Source organism: Eufriesea mexicana, unplaced genomic scaffold (assembly GCF_001483705.2).
Source record: "Eufriesea mexicana isolate 0111107269 unplaced genomic scaffold, ASM148370v2 scaffold294, whole genome shotgun sequence".
In the NCBI taxonomy this organism is placed as follows: domain Eukaryota; kingdom Metazoa; phylum Arthropoda; class Insecta; order Hymenoptera; family Apidae; genus Eufriesea; species Eufriesea mexicana.
The window spans coordinates 590,540-602,748 of record NW_016908489.1 but is presented as its reverse complement, the minus strand read 5'-3'; the positions used below and the strand labels follow the sequence as shown (position 1 = coordinate 602,748).

Here is a 12,209-nt window from a genome sequence, read left to right as displayed (position 1 = left end):
CTTCGCCGATCGCAGACGGCGTGGTGGAGCGCACCGCGACCTATATCTCGCGTGATTCACGCGCGCCTCCGCGGCCGTGCTCCGGACCACTTTCGGGGCTAATTGGGACGAGCGCGCGCGGAGCGGCGTTAACGAGCCGCTGATTCTTGAAGAACTTTGCGCGAGCCGTCTCTTTCTCTGGTCCGGGAAAAGGTGGCTCGGTGCTCGAGGGCAGCTACTTCCGCCGAAAGATTACGGGGCCGGTAATTCGGTCAAGTACGCTCCGAGACGGGCGAGACGCGGGTACGGCTCGCGTGGCGAGCGAAATTCGGCGAGCGCGAGACTCGAGGAGGTTGTAAACGAAAAGCAGGAGAAAGCTAGGAGCTTAGAAGGGATGGTCGATTTCGTGGACGAGGTTCGTGCCTCTGACGGACTGGTTTCGACTTACGTGACGCGCGTGGGAGTCTCGTTAAATCTTAAGGAGAGGCGGAGAGCTACGGGATCGGCGAGGAATCGTCCGTGAAAATGACTCGGTACCAGCGCGTGTCCGTATACGGGTCGACCTTTCGAACCGCGGTATCGATTCACGGAATCTAACGCGGTGCATCGCCTGCATGCACCCTGCGCGATCCATCGATCCTTCGACCTCGCGTTTCCGACGAGTAATCCAGCGCCGAACGCGAGATGAACCGCGATAGGGATACCGCTGTTTGTTTAGCCGTTAGAAGGAAACTTGGGGCAAGAATCGAAGATCGCTGGATCGATCGAACGAAGACACGGAGAAAAATACGAGAAGTAGGTTAACAGGCGTAGCGATAATCGTCGGGGAATTAAGAGCGACGTCGCTTATCGGGGAACGTGTCGCGCGGCGTAATTCTTTCGAGTGAATCACGAACCATTAGCTCCCGACGCGAAAAATGCATCGCCATTCTCGTCTCTCAGACTTTTACTCCGCGACCACGATAGAAATCGCGAAAAAAGAGGATTCCACGAACGCCTCGCGGCTAATTACTCGCGGCGCCATTGTCAAACGTTGCCTCTTCCCCTTTATGGACGGAGCGACGAGGGAGACGCGTAAAGCCGGTGACTACCGTAGACAGAGCTACACCGACGTGGTCTGTAAGCTCCATAGAGGAGCCGACGATGCCGATGGAATCGTGGTTACTCGCAAAAGCCACCATCCATGGTGTCGCGACCACGAACGAAAGATGGGAGAAAATCGTTGAGACGAAAAGGGGACGAAGAGGAGACGAGAAGGAGCGTTTGGAGGAACGAAGTAGAGGCTGGGCCGAAGCGAACGCGGCGCTTAAATATATAAATATTCGCGGATGCGTTCCAGGATGGCGGAGAGTGGGTCTGGTGGAGCGGAAAGGCGAACTTATCAGCGGAGTAGAAGACACGTTGCGCGTGCTCGCGGTGTGCACGGTGAGTCCAGCGAGCGGGCTGGCTTCGGTGGCTTCAGTGGCTCGCAAGACTCCGGGCCAATCGCACGATCGGCCGATTTCTTCTTCCTCGTCGTCTCTGCTAACCGTAGAAGCCGTGCTCGAGTCGTGACCGCGCGTCATTCGGCTCACCTTCGATCCCCGTAGGTTGCCCCTGCTTTTCTCACTCCTCCATCCGCTCTCGAGTCGGATCGCACGGGAAAAATACCAATTCGCACCGTCCAATATTCCTCTCTACCGCTTTGCTCGAGGTGTACAAACGCGTTCGTCCAGTCTCTTTCTATTTCTCCTATTTTCACCTCGCTCTCCTCTAGCGGTGGAGGCTCGCGATTAGCTGCTTCGCGATCTCGAGTGAGAAACCCAAGGGTGACCGCCGCGTGTCCCGTCGCGCGGAATCGAAATTTCAGTGATCGTTCTATCGTGGAAGTTGAAAGACTCGTGTGAGAGAAGAGAAAAGCATCGGAAATGGCGACGGACGCGTTGAGCGAGCGATTGTCGAGCAAGCTCCACCTGCAGACGAAGACGGTGGGCGAGGATAGGATAAGGAGGGCAAAGGAGAAGGACGAGGACATCGCGATATTCAGCATGTTCCCGATGGAGGGTGACGCGAAGTTCAGGTGCTGCCTCGGCAAGGACTGTCTGCTGGGGGACCCGAAAAAGGCGGACCCAGGTGACCGAGAGACTGCTCGACGGTTCGATCGAGTGCCTGTCGCGGTTCAGATAGCCTCGATCGAATCGAAAACTCGTGGGAAGCGTTCTATTCGACATTCCGGATCGATCTTGGAGGACGTTGCAAAACCAGCCGGTGCTGGCGGGGGCGTCGGATAAGGTCCCGTTCTCAAAGTTTTCCTAAGGTCGGCATCGGCACGCCGATCCGTGGGTCGACGTCGCGCAACCGGCTGGCTGCGAACTGGCCGATCGAGCGGCCGATCGAAACGCGAGCACGACCACGACCACGAGACTCGATCGGCCCTAACGAACGCGCTTAACGAACGCGTTAATTACCCGTGACTCGACGAAAATACCACCTCTAGCGAGAAATAGTCGCGTCGTAAATCTGACTTTCGAGGTTCTCCAGGACGGTTGTCGGCCGATAACGAAACGTCGAAAGAGAGGAGCGCGTAAACGCGTTCGCGATGGCAGCGCGTGTTTAAAGAAGAGATAATCGCGCGGGGTCGGGACGGGGCGGAGAAGAAACGGGTTTGCGCGTTAATCGTATGCGCTCGGGCTTCGCGGCGAACATAGCCGTAAGCGTGATCGATTGCGTCGCGAGATTAATAAAGCGTCCGATACTTCCGGCTACGAACCCGACACGTGCTCCTAGGAACACGTTTGTGCCTCCTGACCACTCGAGTTTTCTCCTATTCCTCGTCGGACCTCTCCAACTGTCTCGCCTGGGCGCGGATAATTCGCAATGCAAATCCCGTCTAACGAAACCGGCCATCGCGATGCGTGCGGCAATATTTGTCGCTGGCCGGTTACGAAACAGCCTGGAATCCACTGCCGCGCGATTAAATAATGATGTCACCCGCAGTTTATTCGAGCCTCCTGCGCAAGCTCGCCGAAAGCTCCCGCGAGATCCGTCCGGGTTCTCCGATTTCTATCGCGGAACGATCGCGATCGATAGGCTCGAGTGACGAGATGTGGAGCGATAGGTCGGCGAGATTGCGAGCGAAAAATCGCGAATAACAAATCCTATTAATACGGGTGATATCATTCGCGCGATGCCTGGCTGCCGGTCGTGGATGCACCGATATCTATCGCGGTGGGAATCGATCGACAAACAGCTTCCTTATCGCTTATCGGTGCAATCTCCTGCGAAAGCGAGCGATCGTTCCGGGAAAAGCGTGATTTTCGAGATTTTCCGTTGCGATTCAAAGTTAATCGTGGAGCGACATACAACGACGCCGAATTTCGCGTCCATCTCGCGAGACCGTCATACCCGTAAACGCCAGGAGCGCCAGAGTAGATCGAGAAAGTCGAGGCCCGGTGAATTTATATTTAGTCTTGACGTGGCCGAGGATCGCGGCTTCCGTCGGATTACCAGAACCTCGTCGATTCGAGAGCTCGTAAAATTCGGAACGTTTAACGATCTTTGATTAGCGACCGTCGCGATCTCTGACCCAGGTCCATCAGTTATTATCGCGTTTCCAGAAATACGAGCATACCTCATCCGAGTGACGCTCCACTCGAACTTCGCTCCATCTTTCCTGGAATCCGCTCGAATCTGCCGCGCGAAAGAGAATTTTGGCAGAAAGGTTCGGGCCGGGGCTGACGAATCGATCCGAAATCGCGATGGCCGATCGGAGCGGCGAGGCACACGATGGTCGGGGCTAAGGCGATGCGCATAACACGAGATTACCACACCGCCGGCCTTGGACCATCAGACTTTATACATATACGGAGGTATTGCTCGGACGCAGTGACGTCACGGACCTCCTCCTGACTCACGTTGGACCGAAGGAATAGCGCATGGAAAGTCCGCGATTGCTTTTTTCGAGATCGAGGGCCACCGGTATCTAGGCTATCTATATCGGGAGCCAACCGAAAAACACACGTGTCGCGTATCCACACCCGTTCCCCGTGGAACCTTTCACGAGACCGGCAATTAGGGTCTGTGGTCGAGAGACTCGGAGATCGGGTTCCGGGAGTTTCCATCCACGGGTTCCGTTTTGAATACAATGGCGTCTGTCTCGGATGATCGGGTGCCTCCCATGCGACCCGGTCGCCATTGTATTCCGCGCTATCGCGGAAGAACTGTTGCCGGTGCTTCCTGGTGTCGAAGAATCGGGATAAACTCGGACCCCGTGTCCGATAGATCGGCTCGATCTCGGCCGGAGAGCGCGCGAAGAGGTACGGGCTAATTCGCGATGATCGATCGGGAACTATCGTTCGTTTATCATCGTCGTTGACGGATCGATTAAGCGCGGATTACGCTGCCGGCAACAGATGGTCGTACCAAGCCCGATATGCCTCGACGATTCTTTCCACGCTCCGCCGCTTATCTTCGCCTTTGTCGCCGAGGCTTACCTCGGCAAACGTTCGCGAGGTCGGTGGAAATCTCGAGGACGCCTAACGGGAGATAGAGAATGGGGGAATCGAGGGAAAATCGAAGGGAAAAGTTACGATCGAGGGAAAAAAAAAAAATAAGAAGGGAGACGAAGAAATGGTGGGCGTTGAGAGATGCTCGAATCGATGACTCACCGGTCATCTCGGTCCGTGGTTAGCGTTATTTAACCGGTCGGACCTCTTCTAGGTCCTATTAGATCACCTTTCGGAATAGCGAGTCATCGTTAAGTCGAGTTGCCCTTGGCGCGGCGCAGAGAAAGAGGAAGGAGTTAATGAGCGAGAGAAATGTCGGAACGCCCACGGAGGGAAGATTCCGCGGTGCTCGTAAAGACTCCAGTCTCGGTCGTCCAAGTGCCTCGATCGGCAAACGGCTCTCGATTCTTAGGTATCGGAGCAGGACGCGAAGGGCAGGCGTGGCTGTAAACTTCGACCCTGGTCAGCGATATCGGCAGACCAAAGATCGTGACACGTCGCTCTAAACTACGTCGAAACTACGTCGAAACTACGTCGAAACAGTAAACAGAAGCGATCGAGAAATGATCGCTTATTTTTCCTACTTTTCCTACTTTTCGAAGTCGTCGCAAACGCTTCGCGATTACTTCGCTGGCTGTTCCAGGTTTCGACGTGAAATCTACGCGTCTAAATATGGCAAAAGGCTGTTACATAATCGCGAGTTGTCCGAGACGTCGTTAAAAAGTTACGACGGAATAGCGAAGTACCAAGGAGACAATAGCGACACGAATAATAGAGTGTTTACGTTTAATCCGTTTATGTAAGCTGCGTTTACCGTTCGACATCGTCGAAAGTATGGCGATTTTAACGCGCCTACTTAATTGACACTTCGTTTCGGAATGTTTACCGTTCCCGAGCACAGCGAACGCGTGACAGATAGTGACGGAAAATAGAATTTACACGCGACTTTTGTTTCTCAAACGCTTCTGCGTTTCGATACTTTATTACCGGTGTTACTACCGGCGAAAATTGCTCTCGCGACCTTTAACGATACGTAAGCAGACTAAACGTCGACTCTCGAAGGAACCCGGTTGCACCAACGACCCAGAACCCGCGGGAGTAACGCGAGTCACTCGAAATAGATCGAATCTTCCGTGTTCGAAAAGTTCTCAAGGTCCCCCGGATTTCAAAAGTCTCGCAGGACTACGACGAGCCGGTTGTAAGCCAGCCAACGGAGGCGACTGCGATCGACCAGAGTCGCGGAATGAGTGCAGCGAGCCGTCCTATGTAGGTTATTAGCAGCCGTGACTAGAAAGTCGCGAAGGAAACTCTAAAACCGCATTGCGGGAGATGACACCTATCTTCGCCGGCGATCTTCCGGTTTTGCGCGACTTTTTGCACCTGTCGCTGAACTTTCTAACCCAGCTCGCGCGCGTAGACGAACAGTCGTGTGGAAAGTCGGTCGAGGCGGCCCCCGGCACGATAAAACCGAGTTCCCGTGGAAACGAAGATGGCACTCGAAGCGAATACTCGGCTGGAATCGCCTTGTCTGCGAGGAACAGTGGCTTCCTCGCGTTCGAGCTGCCGGAAAATTCATCCCCTGCGAATTGCTCGAGCGGAACGAGCACGCGAGCTCGACGGGCGTGCCGCACGCGATCCTCCCAGGCCCCCGAAATGCGCCCCTTGCATACGGCAACCGCGCGAACCGAACGTCTAGACGCCGCTGAAATATTCCACCCCGAACGACGGGCGTCGCGTGTAATCGTCTCGCGGGAACGAGTCGTTTAAGAAAGGATCGAGAATAGCTGAGAGGTCTGATTTTGGTTCGTCTTTGAACGTTTCAGGTACGAAGAAAATGGAGTACAAGACCAGGCAGTGGCACGAGAAGTGCTTCTGCTGCGTGGTCTGCAAGAACCCGATTGGAACCAAGAGCTTCATCCCGCGCGAGCAGGAGATTTATTGCGCCACGTGCTACGAGGACAAGTTCGCCACGCGATGCGTCAAGTGCAACAAGGTAGGAAGACGTGTCAACGAAGGATTCCCTCTTTTCGGGGATCACCTGTGATGTTTAGTCGTTTAACTTAACTTCGCTCGAGCGGAGAGGTACAAGGGTGTCTATCGTTTCAGATTATCAACAGCGGCGGCGTGACGTACAAGAACGAGCCGTGGCACAGAGACTGCTTCACCTGCAGCAACTGCAAGACTTGCCTGGCTGGCCAGCGATTCACGTCGCGCGACGAGAAGCCCTACTGCAGCGAGTGTTTCGGAGAACTGTTTGCTAAGAGATGCACCGCCTGCTCCAAGCCGATCACCGGTACCTTTCCGCCATTTTTTAATTTCTTGCTCGATCGGGGGAGAGATCGGCGAACGAGTCGAGAAATCTCGCGAGCCTGTCTCCCTCTATCTGGAGTAACTATTACGAAAAGGAGATCACGAACTGGTTTCGCGCGTGTTCCAGGCATCGGCGGTACTCGCTTCATCTCTTTCGAGGACAGGCATTGGCATAACGACTGTTTCATCTGCGCGGGATGCAAGGTCTCGTTGGTAGGTCGTGGCTTCATCACCGACGAGGAAGACATCATCTGCCCCGACTGCGCCAAGTCGAAGGTGATGTAAAGGGGTAGTGCAACAGCGGGCGAAGAAGAACGAAGGAGAAGAAGGGGAGAGGGAAAAGGAGCAAGGGAAGGAGAATTAACGGGGGACTACGGTGTCCAGTTTGTACACGGAAATAGCAATATCCTCGCGAACGCTTTCCTTTGGAAACGACTAGGAGCCTCCACTTCGAGATAAAAAGGAGAAAAGAAAGAGAGAAAGCAGAAAGAGAAAGGAAATCGATCAACTTTAAAGCGAGCAACGGAGGATAATCGGAGATCCTACAGCTCTAGGTCGCGGGGAATACAACGATGAAAGCTACCGCGTTTCTTATCCCGTCGATTATATTTTCGGAAAGAAGAAAAATATATATGTATATATAATATATATAAAACATATTATATAGTATATATATATATTTTATACGTATACGTGTGCATAGTCTGGAAACGCGGTACTTTTTAACGAAAAGCCGAGAACCATCTCGGTAATGTCTGACCGGGATGGTGGTGAAAATTTTTCTCGAAGCGGAGAACGCGAGCAGACACGGGGGTACTTCCTAGCTTCGTAGTGTTTAGCGGCCATTTTAGTCACTCGCGATTCCGATTCCGATTTCTCCCGCGCGTGGCGCTACCGTCGTTGGAACGGCCGATAGCAGGGTTACAGGGGCATGGCGAGAAATATCGCGGAAGAGAAACGCGTCGGAGAAAGGGATGGACGATGCCTTGAAAAGTCCAAGAATCAAAACGCCTTAACGTATAGTTATACTGTCGTCGAGTTACTGAACCGTGTTGATTAGAAATCGAACGAAGCTACGTACTGTCGTGGCGTTATCAACGTTGTTCTATTCTTTTCTCGCTTAGTACGACAAAGAACCGGGCGACGAGGATCAACGCGAGGAATTAAGAGCAAAGGGACGAGAAAAAAACAAAAACAAAAAAAAAAAAAAAAAAAAAGTAGAAAAAAAAAAGATAGGAAGAAGAGATGGATCCTATATATTCTTACGGAACTAAATTTGATATACCTACGAGAATGTTATTTTTATTTAACTTAAACTCACACGTACACACACGAACACGAGCGCGCGCGAACAGTCACACACGTACACACCAACGCGAAGCCCAACACGCGCGAAAACTGCACCCTTTTCTCTCTCTCCCTCTCTCTCGCTCTATCTCTATCTATATCTCTGCGATACTGTACAGTAACACTCGTGCAAAATTCGAGTTTAACGAACGACTAATTCAAACGACGGGGCTCGGGTGCACAGTTGCTGGAGAAATGAAAAATCTTTCACGTTCCCACGGCGCACGCGATAATTCGGGGATTTCAATTTTGTATCCACCCCGACGATCACGCACCAAAATTCTGTACCTCCCCTACACGTTTCCCGGGACAACTAGAACTTTCCACGCGAGCCCGCAAGTAGCGACATATACTCGCGAGTACGCGAACGGAAATGAAGGAGTAACGAAATGCGATCGAGCCTCTTTTCGCGAGCGAAACGATCCTCCTATCTCGCGTACTCGCGGTACACGTCCGCCAGCATTTTTGCATTAACCACGCCGATGTGGACAAGATGATGAAACGCGAATATTGAAGAAAAAAAAAAAAAAGAAAAAAAGGGAAAAAAAATAAAAGTACAAGAAAGAGAAAGAAAAATAATCACGCGCATCTATACACGCATGTCGGACGAGTGTGCGACGCGCACACGCGGAAAATACACTAATTGTGGCCTTATCCGCACGAGTACATAGAATATAAAAAAAAAAAAAAAAAAAAAAAAAAAAAAAAAAAAAAAAAATACACTAACGTCTTGCGAGAAATAATTAATTGTCGATACGGTACTTGATAGAGATGTGTTACCGTCGAGAAGAGAAAGAACAAACGCGCGAGAGAACGGGCAAAGATGCGGTAGCGTACCTCTATAAAATAAAAGAAAGAAAATGGAAGAGCGACAAAAGGATATCGTGACGACCAATAAAAAGTACACGTGCTATATAATATATGTTCTTACCGATCACTCACATACTAATCGCCTTAATTAGTAAACGATAAAGAGCAGAGATTATTCTATATTCAGCGTATCGTATACACTGTTATACTGTGAAATTGATAAATAAATAAATGTAATTATTTACAAAGACTCCTTGATTTATCGTCCATCGAGAAGAAGATACCAAGCGAATGTTCACGGAAATCTCGATCGCGAGCGCGAATAGAAATGAACGAGGATAAGGAAGGGAACTGTAACGGGTACTAGGCAATATGCATACACACGTCCAGTTGCATACCGCCAGGTGCACCTAGTTCCACGCTCTCGCCGCTAGATGGTTATACCGCTCCTGCGTCCAGAAACCCCGCTGAATCTTTGAATTCGATTGAAAAAATACACACGCGCCAGAGTTTCTCCCAACAACTCGCATCGTTTATTTACAGGAATATCAGGGTAACAATAACAACAGGAGTAAAAGTATCGCGTTTCTCCATTTTCCTATTCTCCATCGGACGCGACGAAACCTACGCCTATACGATACTTTCCTGCCGACACTTCTCACAATCTCGATCACGTTTCCACGCAGCAACAAGGTCTCGTACTGGAAGATTATTCGAAAAGTTCACCGATCTTTCTCCCGATTCATAAATATCCAACGCCATCCGTGAGAACGTTAAAAGCCAGGTGAAACGATTTTCCTGTCAGTGTCAGAGGGCGTGTAATAATTGTCGAAAGTATACCGGCGAATGAACGAGGCCATTAGGAGAATGATCGCCCTGTCCCCGGTGCGATATTAAAAAGGCGAATTTACGATCTCGAGGATTTGTATGCAATTTGTATCTGCTCGCGACCACGAGGCGCGTAAAACGCGTGACGATTCCGCGATTCCAGTTCGGAAATTCCACGGGACCCGGTAGCATCGGTTCGCGACGAGCGAGCGCGGTCGCTTAATTAAAACTCATGTAAATCGGGTAACCGCGGCGCGCTACGCCAATTAACTTTGCATCGCGAAGGAAGCAGAAGGAGAAGAATAAAGCGGACCAGCGAGGCGAATGGGTGTTTGGTAAAAACCGCGGACGTAACAAATCGGAGCAAGACGCGTCTTCTGCCGACGCGAATCGCTTTACATAATACGGAACCGCGTGCCGAAACGACGCCCGTTCGATTACCAGCGATTCGGTGCGCTTTTCTCCCGGCTCGGTAAACAGTCCTGCCTCCTTCTTTTCGTTTCTCCCGCTTTCGGGGCAGAAATTTCGGAAGAGACGGGACCGAGCGGAAACGACCGGAAGCTACGAGGGTAGCTCCTTTCGAGGAGTATCTTCGCTTCAACGAGGAGGAATTAATTAGACGGCTACGTTATGGAAGATTTCGGTGTCTAATTAAAACCGTCTGGTTGGAGGGAGAAGAAAATGGGAAATTTAATAAACCTTTCGCCCCGCAGCAACCCGCCCGGACAATGCGTCGCGAGGGTGGAGCAACGGCCCGGCACAATTTTCCGCTTCCTTTTCTCCAGGTGTTCCGGAGAAAAAGTGACACGGTTCCTTTTGTCTCCGCGACACAGTCTACTCGTCGGAATATAGAACTCTACCCGATCTCTCCGACTTTTCCAATTTCTTTCTACGCGAAAACCCGCTCGCGAGTTCGAAAATTCGATGAGAGGAGCAGCGTTGTTCGATCGGATCGCGGGAAGATCTTTGTTCGACGGTCGGTGTAGAGCTTTCTCGACCTTTGTCGAACGATCGTATCCCTGGATACGAAGAGGCAGAATCCGCAGTGATCGATTTCAGGAAGCCACGAATTCGATCCGTAAAGAAAATGACGAGCTTCCGTTGCACGTACACGCGTGCTGTCGGCAGACGGCGAGCCGAGGTGAAGCGAGGTCGATGGAAAGTGGCATAATCGCGGATGTGGATCGGCTCAAGGAGAGCAGAAGAGGAGATCCTTTACCTTACTTATGTAACGAGCGGTCGCTGTGTGTCTCGTGTCTTCGACCGCGTCCCGAACACACAGAGACCCTCTCTCGACCGTGTTCCTTCCTCCCTACTCCATCCACCGGCTTTCCCCTATCCTCTCCACGCGTCCCTCGGCCTCGCTCTTGTGACCGGTGTCCCTGAAAATCCCCTCGGTCTTATTGGGTCGACGCCGCTAGTCACCCCCTTTCTCCTTCGGACCCATTTTTAGAATCGCCTCTAGCCGAGTCGCGAGTCCTCGAGCTTCCTAGAATCACAGATAATGCATCTTCATAGTCGGCCACGGGACTAGCGACTGGTATAATAATTTTTCTCCAAACACCAGCGAAACATTCGTGTGACCGACGTGTCTCGAACGTGGCTTCTCCTCGGCTCACTCGGTGGATCTCTCGAAAGATCCAGAAGAGCCTCCTCGCCCTACTCTCTGCTCACGAGCCCGACGAAACGTTCAAAATTCTCGCTACTTTTCGACTCGAACCAGCCGAGAGGACGGTCAGACGAGAAGACGGGCATATTCGTTTAACGAGCGATCGTAAAGATGGAAAGCACGAAGACGCAAGGACGTTATTCTAGCCGTGATCTCGACACCGAAAACGGCGCCCGTTGTTGTCGGAGGTCATTCGTCGGTTCAACGATCGGGTCGTTTACCTGTCTCTACTCGCCGAATACTTTGGCCATTGACATTTCCCATTTCCCCGCGCGTTATCCACCATCGCTAGATATTCGCAGTCCGATGAAATTTAGTTGGGACGGGGAATTCTTTTTTAGGCCAAGCCCTGCTCTCTTTCGGAACCGCGAGAGTGGCTGGAAGAGAAGGAGTGGCGATCCGGGTCGAGAGGGAGACGCGGTTGCCAACGGCAGGAAGAAGCTTGATAACTTTTCCGCGAGCGACCGCCTGGAAGAGCGACGGTCGGATGCCGAGGCTGGCGCATCGCAACGGGACCCTCGGAGTTCGACCTTCCGAATCCTGCGAAAGGGATCGCGACGCGTCTCTCCGGCACGATCCTTGGGCGTCCGTTAGCCTGGCAACCTCGACGAAGGGCATACGGAATCCGATTCGCGAGTAACTCGCGCCACTGGCGTCCTGCTGGTCGGAAGAAGGGGATGAGAATGCCGAAGAAGGAGAAAAGCAGAAGCTGCTGGAGGGGGTCTGCCGGGAGTGGAGGTGGCGAGGACGAGCAACGCGCGGCACGACAGAGCCAGAAGGCA

The 12,209-nt window shown here is 52.1% G+C and overlaps 1 protein-coding gene across 1 annotated transcript in view; it reads left to right on the top strand.

Annotated features, from left to right (window-relative positions):
* The window catches only part of Lmpt (four and a half LIM domains protein limpet), a 52,299-nt gene extending 43,630 nt beyond the window's left edge, over positions 1-8,669 (top strand). Inside the window, 3 exon segments of the mRNA XM_017911966.1 lie at positions 6,287-6,456; positions 6,570-6,756; positions 6,901-8,669. Of these exon segments, the coding sequence (XP_017767455.1) occupies positions 6,287-6,456; positions 6,570-6,756; positions 6,901-7,058 (515 nt within the window). The 3' untranslated portion in view covers positions 7,059-8,669.
* The last annotated feature ends 3,540 nt before the right edge of the window (positions 8,670-12,209 follow it).